The sequence below is a fragment of the Malurus melanocephalus genome, unplaced genomic scaffold, assembly GCF_030028575.1.
Source record: "Malurus melanocephalus ecotype Western Australia unplaced genomic scaffold, MMel_1.1 scaffold_82, whole genome shotgun sequence".
NCBI classification, from domain to species: Eukaryota; Metazoa; Chordata; class Aves; order Passeriformes; family Maluridae; genus Malurus; species Malurus melanocephalus.
Window position 1 is genome coordinate 283,589 of NW_026623314.1, and position 18,221 is coordinate 301,809.

Here is an 18,221-nt window from a genome sequence, read left to right on the forward strand (position 1 = left end):
GATGCATCAGTGGCAGAATTCCTGTGTGCCAGCTGAGATACAGCTCCATGGGAGAGGGTTTGGTGACCACGGCCATGGCTCCAGGAATGCTGAGCCTCTTGTGCCGGCGCCAGTGGGGAAACGCACGTASGGCTCGATTCACAAAACTGGCCTTGCTGAGCTCTGTGCCTCTTGGACTGCATGCTGTGCAAGGGTTGGGATTGCTTTATCTTGGATCTTGTTAGTGATTCCCTAGTGGATTTTTTCTGGCAGCTTCGGCCTGTTGAGGCTCTTCAGTTGAAATACTGTGTCAGTGACAGTGAGGTTTCATGAGGTGACTGAGCCATTTAAGTGTCTTGGGTTCTTTTCCTCTGGCTCCAACCTTTTGCAGCCTGTTCCCTCCATGCCACCTCAGTCGTTCTGGTGAATGCTTTCAAAGTGGTTAATAAGGATTGGTTACAGTACACTGCCTTGTGAGGGGGTTGCTTTTGTTAAGAAAAAAAATCCCTTCCCCTTCTGTGGGCCAAAAATAGGTCACATTTATTTGGTTCAACTTTTTTGTTTTTATGCTCCATCTTTTTTTTTTTTAATTGACTTTGACAGATTTAGAAGACTTAATCTTAGAACTGTCTCAAGAAAACATGCAAAAGTTCAGGCTGACTCAGATAACCGTTACAGCTTTTGCTGATTAATAGTTCAATAACAATATGCTTGTTTAAACATTATTTTGAACAGGTTCCATAAGTGCCTTTGTAACAAGAATAATGATGATAAGGTGCTATTAACTTGTAAGGTGAAGGTAAAATTTATGGAAGTTTTATGCAGGAACAGAAACAAACTGAAAACAAGCTCCKAAACAAGTCTGTCTCCCTCTGTGTTGCTGCTTCAATTACTCTGTTTTACAGGTCTAAACTAAAACTCTAAACACCCCTGTAGCACAAAATGCAGACTATTTTCTTGAGGGTGAGGATACTCTGTCTGGATGGTTTCTTTGGTTTTGGGAATACAATGTGTCTTTCTCGTTTTGATAAAATGTCCAAAAACTACAAAATTATTTTTACTGAATTCAAGATTTTATCTGGTAGATAYACAGTCAGAAAAGCAATAACCTGAATAAACCCCAGTCACATTTCTGGGGACTAAACCACACTTAAGTCACTGGTGTGCAGATGTGTGTTTCTGCTCTCCTGAACACGATGTATCTYTGTAACATCCTGTCTGAAGTCAGCACAAGAAAAAACATGAATGTGGTAAAGTGACATGAATGAAAGTTTATCCAAAGTGAAACATCCTAAAAATATGTGGGCCCAAGGTAACTCCAGTCCATTCATTTCTTTTAAATAAATTAGGGTCCATAATGTTCATGTTTGTTTCTACCAAGTGAATAAAATACATTCTATGAAACAAAAATTACTGTAAACTTACCASATGAGTATGTAAATAAGTTTCTGTTGTAGTGTTAAAACTTTTAATTAGTGTGAATAGAGGTAATTATTCTGCTTTGATCCATGCATAGTCTACACATCCCTTATCCATTAACTTCACTATACTAAGTAGACAGCAGTTACTCTTCACAGCAAACTCCCAGGGAGAAAGCATGGATTATTTGGGGTGCAATGTACAATGCTAAATTTGTGGTAAGAGATTAAAGATAAYAGCATTACAGACAGTGTTTGAGCAGAATTCTTGGAGACTTTCTAGAGATATATGTATATCTCTTCATTTTAGTTCTATTTGTGTATGTAGATATACACATATGCACAGTTCARTGTCCTAAAAATAGTTTGTTAAAAGTAATTATATGTAAAATAATTATTTTAAATTCTRTTTTCAATACCATTTTCTATACATGCATATAAAGGTGCATTTGTGTATGTATATCAAAGTTGAGTGGTGATTAATGTGTTGGTATAGGTGCCTGGTTGTATCTGTAATGGGTTTAAATGCTGTTCTGTTTTTATTCTGAGCCCATTGTATGCATACTTCTCTATCTAGCATCGCAGCAAAAGTGTTCTTGGAAGAGTGCTCTTCACAAGTTATTCTATTGAACTGTGTGTTGCATARTTACTCCTCTTAAGTCACAATTTTCCTGATGTATTTGTTCTGTGCAGGTGCTCTTTCCATACCTGATTACCCAAAGAGTGTAATAAATAGCAAAACAAGAGGTATAAAGAAACCTGTGCTTAAGAGATCAAAGCAAACCAGACCATGCAGTCCTTTGGAAATCTTGGCTAGCTCTCTTGTAAATAAAAGTGATTCTAAAGCAGAAGGTATTTAACTACTGTATTTATACAGCTTTTGATTGGCAGTTCAGTTATTARCCTCATAAAAACACAGCAACGTAAACTGGTAAGAATGTTTATTCTAGCACTTCTATCTGAAGGAAAATGAAAACCAAAATATAGTGGCATATTCTTAGTTCCTTTTAAGTATTTACTTTAGGTCTGTGTAGCATAAAAGAATGTTTTTTCAAGTCAGTGAACTTAAACTCTTTTGCTTACTGTTCTGGGATTTAAGTATTTTCTAATTACTAACAAAACAAATGTTAGATTTATTGAAGGTACAGAGTCACCACATCTTTATTAAAGGTTCAAACCCCACATCTTTACAATAATTCTTCTTTCCCCTTCATAGTATTTTCCATTTAATGCAGGGTAAAAATTAAATCTGAATTTGTTTTGTAACTAATTTGATGAAGTTACAGAAAAGTTGTGCCTTTTTGTCACGGAAGAGGTGTCTTGTATCATGTTTGGTCTAGAAAAAACAGTATGCAATAATCTTCCATATCCTTGCTCTTGGGCTTATTAGCCAATGCATGACACCAGGTTTTTTTACGGTTGTTTTTTCCAGGCTTCATTGTGGCCTCCCACAAAATTACATGGCCATTTTGTCTTCTAAATGCACTAAAATTTTCTTATGCGTGTGAAATGTGTTATTGAAAGCAGTTTGTCACGAGTCCTGAGACAGTATRTGATTTYAGGAATTTAACTCTCAGGTGTATTYTTTAAAACRAAATTATCTGAGGTAARTTAAAGTTTGTATATAATCTCYATTTCTAAAGGAACTTGCTTGTTTCTGTTCTCTGTCTCTTAGTAAGAATAGTTAACGATTTTCTGATGGTCATCCAGAGGGACTGATAATCAAAAGCTTTCATAAATACATACTACTTCTGAAATAAAATTTTAAGTGGCTATTTTTATTTCTACACCRAGCTAGTATTTTAAAAACTAGTCTACAATGTGGCAAAAATAATAGTTTGTGCTGAAAGACTAAGTTACTTAATTAAAAACTGTTAAAGTTCAAGAATTTTGTTCTGAGCAAGATATGTTGTTTACTGTACTTGCAGTAGCTTGTGATGGCCAGCAAATGCAGGAAGATGAGAAAAGCAGTGATCTTTTAAGAAGGCAATGTTAACCAATGTTAACAGCAGAGTGGGAAGTAGCTAAGTGGAACAATGCGAATTGTAAAGGGATCTCTTTGTCCCCTTTCCTTGATTCCCATTGAAAGTATGACTGCTAGCAACATTACATCAGGTCAGCAGTGTCTGTGGATGAGTTAAAACCTCCAAGGTTTCAAGGACATTTTACAGCTATTCTGAGTAACATGTTCCAATGCTTCATTCCMCTTGCCCAATTCAAAACTTTCAAGCTGATTTGTGACCGTTGGTCTTCTCTATACTCTCTGCAACTATTAGCTCTCTGGTCTTTGATTCCTCAAAGTGGTTGTAAGCTGCTGTTAGGTATAACCTGAGCCTCCTCTTTGTGAAACAGAGTAAACCKGGCTCCTTCAGCTTCTTCCAGGGCATGTACTACAGGCAGTGTCCATCTGAGCAGCTGTTGTGTTTTCTAATATCTTCTGAGCTTGGCAAAGCAGAACTAGACTTGAGTGATTCCATGTGCAGCCTCACTGATCTGCTGCTGCATTCATTCTAATGAACATAGTCCCATGTGTGGTTTGCCCTGTTTGCAGTGAGGATGTGCCCTTGGCTGTCACTGTGCTTGGCATCCCCTGTAAAGCATGTATTTTTTTCCCTTGGGGCTGTTGGTTTCTAAGCCAGTTGGTTTTTAGTCTGTGCTGATGCTGCAAAATCTGTAGTTCTATGAATCATTCTTCTTACTGGCACTTCTGAATTATATAAAATGTTACATATTTGCTTTTGTAGTTGTATGATATTGTGCTGTTTTGCTGTGTTCTGAAATCCAAGATAAAATTATCCTTTGAGTCAAATACAGTAAATTCTTTGAATTTTGCTTCCCATGTAGTTAGGACATTATCTGTTTTCTGTACCTTTATTGCTGTTACTCATCCTGTCATGGCATGCAGATGATTGTCATATAATTTAGTCCTATTAAAGGAGCAAAAAGTTAGTGTAATTCTTAAAGCATGTCTGAATTATCTTTGTCTTTACCATAACCTCAGCAAATCAAACTGCCATACGTTTTTTCCTGGYGTTTTTTGTGTAGTTGAAAAAAACATAGGTTTCCCATTTATTTTGAGTTTATGCTTCTGAAATGTATCTTTGTTAGCAGGAAAATAGGCTTCCTTTATTTTGAGACAGCATCTAASTGTTTAATGAGTGATTACGGTCAGGGAAAGAATGTGAGTGTTAGAATGGGCAACTAAAGTCTAGTCAGGTTAGTCTAGTTAAGTTGCATTGTGGGATTTTTTCATAATTAACTGAAGTCAGAAGAAGCAAGTAAGTAAAATGTGTATTGTCTATATAAAATCTACCATTTTGAATGACAGTTTTGCAAAGTCAGTGCTGGTTTTCAACTTTCAGCAGCAGTTGTCCTTGCAGTGCTGGGAGTAAGTTGGATTCTGTTTCTGCATTACTGCTCTTTTACATAAAGGATCATCTGACATGTGGTTAACGYTTCCAGTGTAAGGATTGGTATAACAGCAGTGGATTTTATGGGAGACAATTAAAAATATTTCTGCAATTACATTATTCTTGGTCCTGATATCTCTAAGTGTGTCTTGTGTATATTTTTTAACATTCCAGTTCTGTTTTTGCTTTCTAAATATGTTGCTTTTTTCTGTCAAATATCTGACCCTGCATTTGTCAGCTGACATGAGATGTTGGCAATATTTATGTTTCAAAAAGAACACTGGAAACCATTRCTACCTTCAGAAGATTGTCTCCAAATCTCACCTATGCTATACTCAAATATGAACATGTTTGCTGCAAATGTTCTTTAGCATGTTACTAAAAACAGCCTACAAGGTTATAAAGCTTAGTTCTTCTGAAAAATAAATGAAAGAACAGAAGCAGGTAATGTCTGACATGTCACAGTAAAATGATATGTGTGCCCCAATGTCACAGCAGAATTTTAATCTCCTGTTCTCTTAAGTGTACAGCACAGTTTTAAAAAGAACACTGCACCATCCATGGTTTTATTCTTAAATGTGATTTTTAAAATGCGGTTAAATGATCCACCCACTTGTTAAGCATGAAGGTGGAATATTGCTTTGGAAAGATACTAGTAATATAAACATAGATGTTAACCCTTGAGTTGTGTAGCATCAAGTTTCTACTGAGACAAACATCTATAATCACTGGAAATGTCACTGTTTTCAGCTGCATTTATGAATTGGTTCTAGAAATTTGATGGTTATTGATATCTCCATAAGCAAAGCATATGAAAACTTTTGAGTACATTATTCTTGACTTAATATGAGCCACTCCAGCTTCTGCTATGAAAAGTGATAAATCCAAAGAACTGGTGCTAAATGACTGGAAGACAAGAATGGAGTGAGGGCTTCTGGGTTAGGTTATTTCATAAGAAAGTAAAACAGATTTTTTTCATATTTTCTGAAGAAGCGTTATCAATTCKGTAAATGGCATATCCTTCTTAAAATAGACCTTTCCTTGAAGTTCTATGGATTTACAGTCTGCTTGGAGTTGCCTTTTTTAAAAAGTTTTTTAAAAACTTTTTTTTTAAAAAAAGTTTTACTTCTATCACTAGTTCGTTTTTCCTAACTTTGCTGTGATTCAGTTGTTTTCCAAGTGCTTACTGCTAGCCATTAAATTCTGTCCTTCCTATCATTTCATGCCTTCAAAGTAAGTTCTTTTCAATTGATATGAACCCTATATTCTGTGAAAGACTTTTCTCCCCCCACACCCCCCGCTTTTGTCTGTTCCAGAATCGAGTTAAGGAGGAGAGTTTGACTYGAGGGCACTCGAGAGAATTTTTAGGAGTGGTGGGTGTCACTTGATTCCCTATGACAGGTACAGAAAATACCTCTGTATTACTGTTTCTTGTTAAAGGAACATCTTTTCAGGTGGGGTCAAATGGAGTGAAAAAGGGCCTAGAAACTCTTAYATGTCTCTCTACATAAGCTTGCTCTGTCAGTCTTTCTTCTGAGTGCTAAAACATGACTGCTGTGTCTARCCATCAAAATGAAACCTTTTGTGAATGGGCTGTACTCTGAAAGAGTCGTCTGGCTTTTGTGCAGAGTTGTTTGCATATGAAAAAGCATTAATGTTGTAAACTGGCAAGTATCTGAGATGTAAATATTGCATCTTCCCGTCTAAGTACTGCAATATTCTGCATGTATACAGTTTTTCAAATTATTTTTACAAGTGAATTTAGTAGGATAGAGTGCTCCCATTAGTTCCTCTCTCAGCTTTTTTACATCAAGCGTCATTTTAATGATGTACTTGAARGACATTTTACATCAGGGAGAGGGATTTTATTGTAAACATCATCAGCCTACTGATAACTCTTCTGTTTCATTACTGTACTTCCTGTCTCAGTAAATAGCTTTCCACCAGTGTTTGTGTCTCAGTAATCCCMTTTGAAATTTTGGATTGTGAAATTGTGCTTCTTTGAGTTACTAACAGGAAAAAAGRAAATACTGTTACAGTCTGTGGTTGAACATACTGTCGAAGATGATCTCTGAAGCAATATAAAAATAGTTTCAGCTGGACCTGGGGTAAAATACTAGTATCTTAAGACTCTTCTCAGTTTCTTCTCTCATAAACACATTTTAGAGGGAGWYGATGTAAAATCTTGTGATCTGCAGAGTGTTTGGTTTTAGAATTTAATTATGGTAGCTCTCTTGCCAAAAAGCTGTGTTTCAACTGTGTCAGTGAGTAATGGGCAGGTAGTTATCTGTGTTTTTAATTTAAACCTATTTTTCCCTGTCAGTTTTGTCAAGGAATAGGAAGAAAAAAGTTTGTTTCATGAAGAGTGTTGGCAGYGGCTTTTGGGTTGGTTTAGTCCACATTTACTTCGCATATTCTTTCATAGATATGGTAGGGACTTATCTTCTTTTAGAAGTTTTATTTTTATTAATTARTGAATTAATGAAGCATAACTCACATATGTGTGTATGTACATGCATGAATCTATTTATGCTGCTAAYATGCATGGGACAGATCTCGAAGTGTTAGTATTTGTTTTCAAAAGAGTGTGGTTTTTGATGAAATTATTATAAAATATGTGGCTTAGTGTCATGAACAATTTTGAAAAGCAGAACCATTATACTCTTTTGTTGTTCCAGTCTCAGTTTCAGTACACAAATACTTGTGTGTACATGTTTCCAGGAGCAAAAAGCATGACCAGCATTAAAAAATGAAACAACTAAATACCTCTGTCTTATTCTTTGTAGCTGTTTTGCTTCCTGCTTATTCCCAGTTGTGTATCTCCCTACCTTGACATCCCTAAGTAGTGGATCCACACTTAAATTAATGTTCTGTATTTTGAGAACACTTTTTAAATTTGAAACACTTCTGATAATATGTAGTGTTTGTTGTTTCCTCTCTGAACTGGAGGCCCTTTAACAGTCTGCTTAGACAGTTRTCTTCTTTTTTCTGAAAGTGCCTGTGGACATCTTTTCTGCAGATACTGCGTTTCAGTGGTTTTGATTAGACTTCCTTCTCCCCTTAAGTAAGTGCTGGAGCAGTATAAACCAAGTGGGAGGCTATGATGAAGGTTATGTAAGTTACCCACTTCAGTAGTTATAATTTCCTTTTCCTGTCAAAAAGATTTATGAAACCATGCTAATTGCATAGAATTTTGAGGCTTTGTAAGGATATTAAGTTCCATTATTTAATATTGATTGAAATATGGCTACCGAATTTTTAGTACATTAAAAATGGACCTATTAAAAGTACTTGTGAGGTGCTATCCTCTCTTAAATCTCTAAGCAGTGGCTGTCCATTCCATAGGAAATTTGCCACCCCAATTTAGCTTTTGCTTGTTGCACTCTGTAGCACAAGAGGTGGAGATGTCGCAGCATTTTTTGATGGAACTTTTAAAATACTGAGTTCTTAATGTTTCATATGGGAAAGCTGAGTAGAATGGGCTGTTTGGCTTAATCTTAACCTTTTGTGCTGTCTCTGGCTTTGTATCTTCAGTTTGCTACATAATACATGTGCAAAAGAATTGAAGTTGTTTTGAGGATGCTGTTAAAATAAATGACATGGGTGTCTTCTGCTTGAATAACCAGTTATTACCACTATTGATGTCTTTAAACTGCTCTTGATAGTGCTTCAGTTTATATTAATTCAGTTTTAATGCTTCCATGTAATTTTTAAGCTGAACTCTCCTTTGGTAGCTGTAACAGCTACTGCAGATTCCTTGCATATGCTTTCAGTTTTGCAATTCACAATGTTGTATAGATATTCACAGAATTTTTCTTACATGCCTAGAGAAAGTTTCCTGTCCCTCTTTGAACATTTGTTTCCACCTAACARTCTGGTTTTGCTGTGTTTATTCTGTGGCCTGTGGCTAAGGCATGTTATGTTAGCTGAGTGCTGGAGGGAGCTGTRCTGATGCTTGCCATGTGCTYGTTTACTTGTGCGTGAGGGTTTTTTCTGTCTGCTTATTTTTACRTGCATTCAGTCTTGCCATCTCATTGTGTTATTTTTCCAGACCTGGATCTGTCTGCTTATTGGAAGCTTTGCATTGGAGTCATGCTAACATGTAACATTTATCTTGGTTGATCTTGTGGCAAGCTAACTCGGCAGTTGGCTTTGTTTTTCTAAATGATGGCCTTCCACTCATTTATTTTTAAAGGAAGTATTTTTTTATCTGCATACCATATATGTCTAAACTTGCAATTCAAGTGGTACTTGCTTAGATGATTCTGAATGGTTTCCTATAAACCATGAAGCCATCCTTTATCYGATCAAAATATTATAAAACCAACAAATGCAGAAGATTTCTACTTACTTCTTTAGCTTGGATTGRTTTGCTTCTGCAGCTTTAACTGTGCTGCTGTATTAGTTCTGCCTAGGAATGAATTCATTGAGGTATTTTGTACGTTGCTGTTTTGTATGTGGTTGTTTCATTTACACAGGCAGAAACATGGCCTGTAATGTCACCACTGCCGTGTGCTGGAAGCAGCACTGTGTAAAGCAGGCTAATGGAAGCTCAGACTCTTCTGCCACTGCATTTTACAAATAATCTGTGAATTATTGTTCTGAGGTGCTTTTCAGTGTCAGCAAACTATGAGCATCAGTTAGTGCATGTCAATTAACTGTTATTAGCTATTTAGTATATGAGCCATGCTAAAGTGCTTTTTTCTCTTGTTCAACTAGAATATTGTTAAAATAGTGCCAGAATTTAAGCTGTTGTATCTTTGCCTTTTAGTTTGATTAAGGGRCTAAGATCCCTGTTTCCCAGAGAGTACTGATCAGTTTAGCTGGCAAAGTGTTAGTATGCACACATAGATGCAGCTACTTAACTTGTGTAAACTATGCAGCATCACCATTTTTAATGAAAACATTATACCTTATTTGAGAGGAGTTCATTATGTGTGTGTGGTTCTTCTGCCTCTCCAGCTTCACCGTAGTATCAGAAATCCAACAAATAAACTGTTATTTTGAGTGCAKCTAATTAGTGCAGARTGCTAATTGTGACTCTTCATTTGTTTCTGCAGAATGACAGGAAGGGAGTTTTTCTCTCGGTTTCCAAGCCTTTACCCTTTCCTTCTCAAGCAGTTAGAGGTTGTAACCAATACTYTGGACAGGTAAGATGATGTCTGAGAAAACTTTGAAATACAAAGCGAAGTGAAAATGTTAAACTGAGTTGTGTCATACACACACTAATGCCGTCGCATGCATAAATGCTTCATGAAATTATGGTTCTAATGTTTTTGCTAAGGTTTTTTGCTTTTCACTTTTGCACATTGCATTAAGTCTCTGATGATTGAACTACTGTTAAGCAGTTAATAGTTGCTCTGTTCTTAGGATCAGATGTTAAGGAACTTATATTTTTCAGGGAAACAGAACTCGCGTGTTTACTCATGTTTAACAATGAGGCTTCCTAGCATGGTTAAGTGATATGGGGTCGTAGGCCTCATGTAACTCCAATTGAACACTTTCCAGCCTGTGACATACTCACTCTGGGGAAGACTCTTGATCTTGTTTTAAAGACTCTACAAATGGTGGCTGAGAGCTACAATTTGATCAATGCAGATRATACCATTTGGGATGACGCTGTTACCTCCAGGTTCATGAACTTTTAAAGTAAACCAGTGCTGGCCTTGTTTTTTCTTAAAATGCTATGGTATAAACTGTRGAAGCTGAGCAGCTGATTTATGGGCGAGGTTCAGCTGACTGTTTAATGGGCCCAAGGTGGATACTCGTAAGCAGGAGTTTCACCAGTCATTGCATATTTTGCAGTCTCTGCTCCAAGAAAAGAGGTTGCATACTTGCTGCGCAGCAGTCTTCTCTACCTGACGTTATAAAAGGCAACAGTGTCATCATTGGCAAATTTTGAGATGTCTTTCAGTTGAAAAATATTGAAAACTGTTGTCTGTAATGTTGGCCTTGAGTGCTTTTTCAGTGTGGATTAAGGCTTGTATCTTATTATTAACCATTAAATCAAAAAGTATTRATTTTTATTTGGTTTTCTGATTGTTTTTACCATATGAAAAGCAGATCTGTGGTGTCAATGGCGAGAATTATTCTTTAGTAAAACCTGCTATATACTAAAATACACAKTTCCTTTCAAACTCATAGAAATGCTTTTTTTAAACAACCATTTTGTAACTCCGCTCTCTGTTTCCCAGTTCATAGAGAAATATTACCTGTGCAGGTTTTAATACTATTTAGAAATGAAGGCAGCTTGCCATTTTTGGGAATAAAGGAGGCTTGGAATAATGTAGGAAAGTGTAGGCAATACATCTCTGAGTGTCTTTATTAGAGGGGTCCCCTGCAAAAGAGCTGGAGACTGTGTTTGATCCCAGCGCGCTTGTATGATGATCAGCCCAGGATAGCTCCTTGAACGTGAGATGCAAAAGGCTATTTTGTGGGTGAGAGGCTCAAGATTAGCATGAAGGAGGATGCTTTTTTTTACCAAATTGTTCTTATACCTTTTTATTTAGTGAAGCTGAAGAGTTGAAAATCCATTCAAGCCTGTTTCTTTTGCTTTTGGTCCTGGGAAGACTGTATCCATCTCCAATGGATGGCTCTCACTCAGTGCTCAGTACAGCTCCGTTTGTCCCCTTAATTATAAGGTAAGTTAAGGTTTTGTGGTGGTTTTTTATGTGCTCAGAGTTCTTTCTTGAATCCTGGGAATTTTTCTAATAAAATGACTTTTTAAGTTTTTCTTTGATTTTAATTCTTCAAGAAAAARCTGGTATTCATTGGTTGGACTTTCCTTTATTATTAATACTTTTTTTTGAGAATTAGGAAGAATAGCAACTTATCAAACCATTGTATGACATGTTTGTAAATCTTCATCTGCAAATTCTTTAGGGCATCAATACTGCCTCTGAAAGGGTGGATGAAAACTGATGAGCTTGACAGATTTTAGCAGTGCAAGATTCTCTGTACAAGCTTCTGATGGGATTTTTCAGTCCTTCAGAATGATTGTTTGTAACRCATCAATGTGATGACTAATATGTAGATTTGTATGTGTCTATGTAGCTCTCTTMATATCCATCCGTGAGTATATCTAGCTAGATAAAATACGGATCTGTCTTTCATYTAATATGTTTCTAAGATGACTTTTCAAATATTTATACAGTGTAACATTCATTTATTTGGTGGTTACATGAAGATATTCAGCAGATATTTTTGCTATTCTGTATGCCTCTGGTTTGGGATGGGAACCGGGGCTGTGACAGGTGAGGGCAAATAAGCCTCAGCAGTATTTGAGATGATATCTTACTCTGTGTGAAAGCTTCAGTGCAATAGGGTGTTTAATCTTGGTCCTTTAGTAGTGAAAAAAGATAAAGTTGTTAACCCAAGATATTCCAATTTTAATTTTAAACTATGCTTAATATTAGGAMAGAGATTATATATAAGCAGAGATACTATCTCTTGYCTTTTATGATKTTTTTTTGAATTTTTAGGAATAAATAGTAGTTACCATTTTTCGTAAAATGAAGAAGCTTGTAGTAGGGGTTTTTAAATGTATTGTATTTAACAATTAAAAATGTTTGGCATTTTGCCATATCTGAATCTTAAATACTTCTGGGGAAAATACTGAAAATTATTTCTTACATCATTAATTGGCTCTGTTTTGATGTCTTTATTAATGCACTGGAGAATGTTTATTTTTAAAAAATTAAATACTCTAGCATCATTTTGCTTATTGCTAATAGATGATTGTTTCATAAGCTTTTGGTTTCAGCTTTTTAGTTTTGTCTTTATGTTTCTATTATAACCACTACTTTTTGCAAGGTACATATACSAGCAAAATAACTTTTCACACTTAGCTTATTATCTTGAGATCTTTTAAAATAATTCAGAAGATGTGGGGAGAGAACTCCAATAGAATCTTTAAACTAAGAATCTGGAACATTTGGGAGACCTGCGGTGTTGGATCTAGTTTCCTCCCAATGTGTTCCTGRAGAGGAATGATGCTGCAGATAAAGATGATGTTTTCTGTGCTTCCTTCCCATTGAATTTGGCAGTAAATGCTRTGGATGCAGGTATAAAACTAGCATAAAATTGCTGCATATTTGTGACAAAAAATTTTATGTGGATGTACAGACATGCATTTTCTGTCTGGTTGCTCAGCAAAGCATTGATGTTTGCATGGCCAGGGGACAATACCAAGGATTCTGCAGGGGTAAATGTATTAATGATATAGCTCAGTGTCCTGGTACTGCCTGTATTTCTGTCTATAGTTCTTACACCTTTGCTTTTTGAATGCCATGGCTGTTTTCTGTTYTTTCTGACTGCATTTCTTGGCATATACAAGGATGATTTGTCTTGGTAAATATGCTGCTATTTTCCCTTCTACTTCCTTTCCTATTTTTCTTTCTRCAATAGCAAATGAACAAAAATAAAATTGTTTCCTGCTCATTTGCTTGTTCTTCAGAAGGTGGTATGAAGGTTGTTATTTAGAGAGGATCAAAGAGAAGGTCTGGTGCCAAAGGCCCTATGCACCAAGTCGTCAAATTGTATAAATGAACTGTTTCTTTGAATTGCTCAGTGTGGTGTTGTATTCTATAACATACACATATAATTACATGGGTAGTCCAGTGCAATTACAACATGTAATTGTCATGCCATACTTGTACTGTGAGATGTTCATGTTTGAATTGGTGTACCAGTGTCAGGGAAGGATACCCCTCTGCAGTTGGGAAAGAAAAAGGATGGCTGTAACCCATAACTGGTCTTAATACCCTTTCCAGGTCTCAACCCCCAGTGAAGTGACATTCATTTGTTGAAGTGACATTCGCAGTGAGAAGATGAATATTGTGTTTGCAAGTGAATGAGCAGTTCTATGAACAAAACTGGATTGTGCAAAAAGAATTCAACTYGGGCTTTTCAAGAGTTTCACTTAAGCTCGAGTGGAATTTTCCATCTAGTGGGAGTAGAGCTGTGGTTGCTCTGACCGTGCCGAGATGAATTGCACAATATGAGTAGGATTAAACGCTGCAAGGACAAATCTCAATCTCTGTACGCATAGTTGTTACTCCCCGTTGAACCRGGGCATTTGATTACCTATCTGCACTTCTATTAAGCTATTTTTCCCCCTGCAGATGTTTTATTTGGAAGGGAACACTTTGATTCACAACTTATTACCTCACTTTTTATTTTTTTTAAAGAGCTAGATAGGTCTGTTTTAATGGTTACTTTCTAAGATGAAAGAATGTACAGCATGTTTTTGATTAACAAGGGAGGTAATCGGGAGGTAATGTTTTAAGTATGAAACAAAAACATAACCTCCCTTTTGCCTCCCTCTCCCTTTTTCAAAGACCTGTAATCTCTTCAGAATGATCTAGACTTGAGTTACCTTGTGTCCTCTCGTACCATGACATTGACAATGTTTGCTTAGTGTTAAATGTTCTGGGCTGAATGCTCTGAAGGAGTAAAATACATATTGCTATATTAGCTTGGATACTTTTCGTTAATTGAACTCTAGCTCTATTTAAGCATGTGACTTCTTAATATTTTAGAAAGTTTTTAAAAATTAGTTTTTAAAATGTCAATATAAGGTTTTAAAACCTTGTTGGATATATGTGCCTTGGCTTGCCCTTGACAAAACTTAATTCTTCATGAAATTTCCCCTTTCAAAGTTCAGCAAATAGATTTAAAAGCAGTGCTGCTTCTAGGTATATTATGTTGCAAGAAATATAAACATCTTAATGTGATATTAACACAGTTATGAAATAGACACTGTTTTCTTGGGCAGAATTTTGTAACTTGCATCTTCATGCAAAAACAGAGGAGCTAAATTCCARAGTGTCCTCATGCTGTTTTTAAGGRCCAGGGTAGGTGRCAGTGGGAAGCACTTYACAGCTGTGCTCTTTCCTCTTCTACTTTCCTCCATTCACCACCCTGGACTGATAGGGTTTTGGTTTTGCACATGAGAGTTTGTCATTAATATACAAGGATAATCACTGTTAGTTAATGGTGGACACTRAAATGCAAGGAAAACAAAACCGTGTGTAGTGAGGAAAAATTTTCTGTGGGGTGGAACATTCTGAGGTGCCCTTTTACCCTAAGCCAGAGTATTTAGAGAAGGACAGAGAAAATCTTTGTTGCCTGTGAGCAAAGTGACAACTCAAATGCTGTCCTGGTAGCTGTGATAAGTCTGTTATTTGAGTGGGCTGGATCCATCTGCTAGAGGGTACTTGGATTTACATTGATATAGTTATCCCCTGTCTTGAAAAGGCAGAGGAAACTAGGGAAAATTGTATGACTGTTTTTATTGATAGACCTTTTCTTAAAAGTTATTACTTCTGCAGCCTGCTTGTGAGAACACTCTGTGACACCTCCTAACAGGCTTCTGGCAAAGTCACCTTGGTAAATTTTTAAAAAATCACTTGGCTGAAGCAMTGTGAGATGTSCAAAGATGTCCCTGTGATCCCTTTCCCACAGCGGTGATGCCCACTGGCAGCACAGGAGCCCACTGTGATCACTGRTGCAGCATCCCAGCAGGTTCCTGGGAATTGCACCCTTGCACAGCGCTTTGGGGCTTGCTGTGCCAGGTGCTTGTGGAGCCAGGATGACATCCTTTCACTAAATGTTTTTTTCCTGGGCTTTTTGGAGGGATGAGAGYAGACTCTTTCAAGATCTGTTGCCCTAGGGATTTGGTGCATTCTTTTTGGATGTGTTACTTACATTTGTGAGTCTGTCCCTCTGCAAGAAGTGATGTAGACTGTTGGCCCCAATTTCTTTCAAAATTGTGGGGAAAAGCAAAAGAAACAGCTTAGGGGCCRTGATTCTGTATGAGGCTTTAACACATGTATGGAACATGGTTTTACTCAGTGGGTTTCTTTTTGTTGATTTTTTAAAAAAACTTAACAGATGCCACTTCAGACTAATRTGCAGGTTACAGATTTTGCTTGCTTTTAAATGTAAAGAATTTAAAAGCAAAAAAAAGGGTTTCTGTTATAAAAGATCAGATTCTTTCATTGAAGGATGAGAGGTTCAGTGTATAACACATATATTCCATAAGTTGTTCCTTACAAAATGCTATTCAGAGATTGTTTTGTTAGATCCCAACAAGTTTAGAAAGTGTTTTTAAAAATGCTACTGCTTAAAAGACAAGTTTCTAATGGAAATACAAACTTTAGTTTTAATCTCTTACAATTAATTTTGTTTWGTAGTTTTTATTGACCAAATTGAATCACAATCTATCTGTAAAACTATTTGCTTGAAATTTTAGAACAGATGTTCAGATGCACTCGGCTTGTACCTAGTACAAAGGACTAATTGATTGCAATAGTTTTCTGATTAGTAAAATATTTAAGATCTTTCCCATGTAATGAAGCAGCCTCATGATGTTGCATTGTACTGTGTCYTTCAAATACAGTTTTCAATTACCAGATATATTAATATATGTACATCCTTGTGCTGGCTTTTGCCATTGGCTGACTTATCTCTGGTTCTTTGATGCTTTCCTACTGATATGCAGTAGGATGTTCTTCTAGTTGCAGTTGATAGAATGTTGTTCTAGTGCAGCTTTATCTGTTTTTTTTCTCTCCACGTTTTTTTTCCACTTAATAACAACCTTGCATATTCCTTTCAGTCTTCATTGCTCAGTTTACTTCAGCACAGATAAGGGTGAAGTATTGCTATCTTAGTTCAYATCTTTTACTTTTGAACAACAAACACAATTACATAAAGATGAATATGTAAAATTATGATCTTACTCTTTTAACCTGTGCGTACTAATGGTGCAAATCATTGAATCTGTGTTTTAGGCAGTTTGGAAAATGTGTAATAAATAAGTGAGGCTTATCCTGGTTTATTTTAGCTTCCCAGCAAGCACAGCAGCTGGCCATGAATTCTGAGGCTCTCTGAGTTTCAGTAGTGTTTTGCTATTTCATAAACGTGAGAGAACTCACATCTTAGGAAGTATCTTAAAGAAAAAGACTCAAGTGTAGTAGTATCAATGTTGCAGAAGGTTGTGTGAATTTAAATTTTTACCCATCAGTAATGTTACTTGTGTGTGGGTGGCTCTTTTGAAAAAGTTATTCTTTGTTGACCTATAAGTTTGATTGCTCTGTATTGTATGTAATTATGTTAAATTATATCCAGTCTTTCAGGTGACTGGTTGTATTTCACTCAAGCCCTACAACAAAGTTTGTGTGAGCTTTGTGGGAGTGAATCTAGGGTAAGATGGAATAATAAAGAAACAAAATTAAAATGTAAAATCGAAAGTGTCTGAAACTTTGAGATATGTTTTAAATTTTTAAATTTAATAAATGTCAGGGGAGATAGGCTAGTGGTGAAGTTCTAGTTAAAAGATATCTTCAATTTGAGAAGAGCTTGATGGAAGTAATTAATGTATATGTATTTTATAAATTAAAATTGCTGTTTATGTAAGTTGTTTAAATGCAGATTCACTGGTGTTTGTTTTGTTTCACACATTTACAGTTATATGTGTGGGTTTAGTATATCATTCTGTACCTTACTTGAAAGCAGCCATCTGATTTTCTGTAGGCTGAGCACTGGTATCCTTTGATAAGTGGCCAAACAAGGTAGCTGATGGATTGTGCTGAATGTATTTCCTCTGCCTTTCTTCTCTTTTCCCTGTTTTTTAGTGTGGCATGGCAGTAGTAGGAGAACTAATATTAAAACTTGYCTGGTTTCACACTGTCATTTCTGTAAGACTGGGAATCTTACCAGGGGTCTGCATATGGAAAGAGCTTTTCTGGGAATGTCTTTTCATATCAGATTAAAAGAACTACATGTGTTTATTTCAGCCTTGTTGTATTAAAGGAGCTGCTTTTGATCCCAGTAGTTTGTGAAAACATTGCCCTGGAYTCCCTTATCAATTGTGCATCTTCTCAATCTTTTGTCTCTGGTTTTCTAATTTGTCTTGTTTTTTTTTAGTTCCTAATGTTTGTTTAGTATAACTGCTCAGCATTATAGCTGTCTWCATGTACTACATTATTTGGAATCCCTGTGAGATTGGGAGCAGGCTCTGGCTTACTGGAATGCCCTGTCCTTGTTGGGGAAGCTCATGGGGCTGACCAGTCATTGTTGGTGAAGACAGATATCCTTTTGATTATGGGCAGGGCTCCCAAAACATGAGCTGTTKTAGACATTTGGAGAAAAGGAGCAATGTGCACCCCTAAAGCATTTTTTAGATTTGCTATCTAAAGTGGAAATTTTGCATAGCTGGGGGAGGAGGGAAGGATGGGAATGTTTCCCCAACAAGCATATCTCTTTTGAATTGTTACTGTCTTCCATTTCTACTTACAGTCTATTCTCTGTGCAATCCTGATTGCATAGTGATTGATACTGATCTGTATACATTTGTATGGTTCACTGTAAATATTTATTAATAAGTAGGGTTTCAGTCTTTYCCTTCCGTTTA

General features: G+C 36.3%; 1 protein-coding gene across 1 annotated transcript in view; it reads left to right on the forward strand.

Moving 5' to 3' along the window:
• Nucleotides 1–18,221, forward strand: part of THADA (THADA armadillo repeat containing) — a 154,811-nt gene that overhangs the window by 40,462 nt on the left and 96,128 nt on the right. The window contains exons 27-28 of the mRNA XM_057367662.1: nucleotides 9,868–9,957; nucleotides 11,317–11,448. Of these exons, the coding sequence (XP_057223645.1) occupies nucleotides 9,868–9,957; nucleotides 11,317–11,448 (222 nt within the window). The remainder of the gene's footprint in view (nucleotides 1–9,867; nucleotides 9,958–11,316; nucleotides 11,449–18,221) is intronic.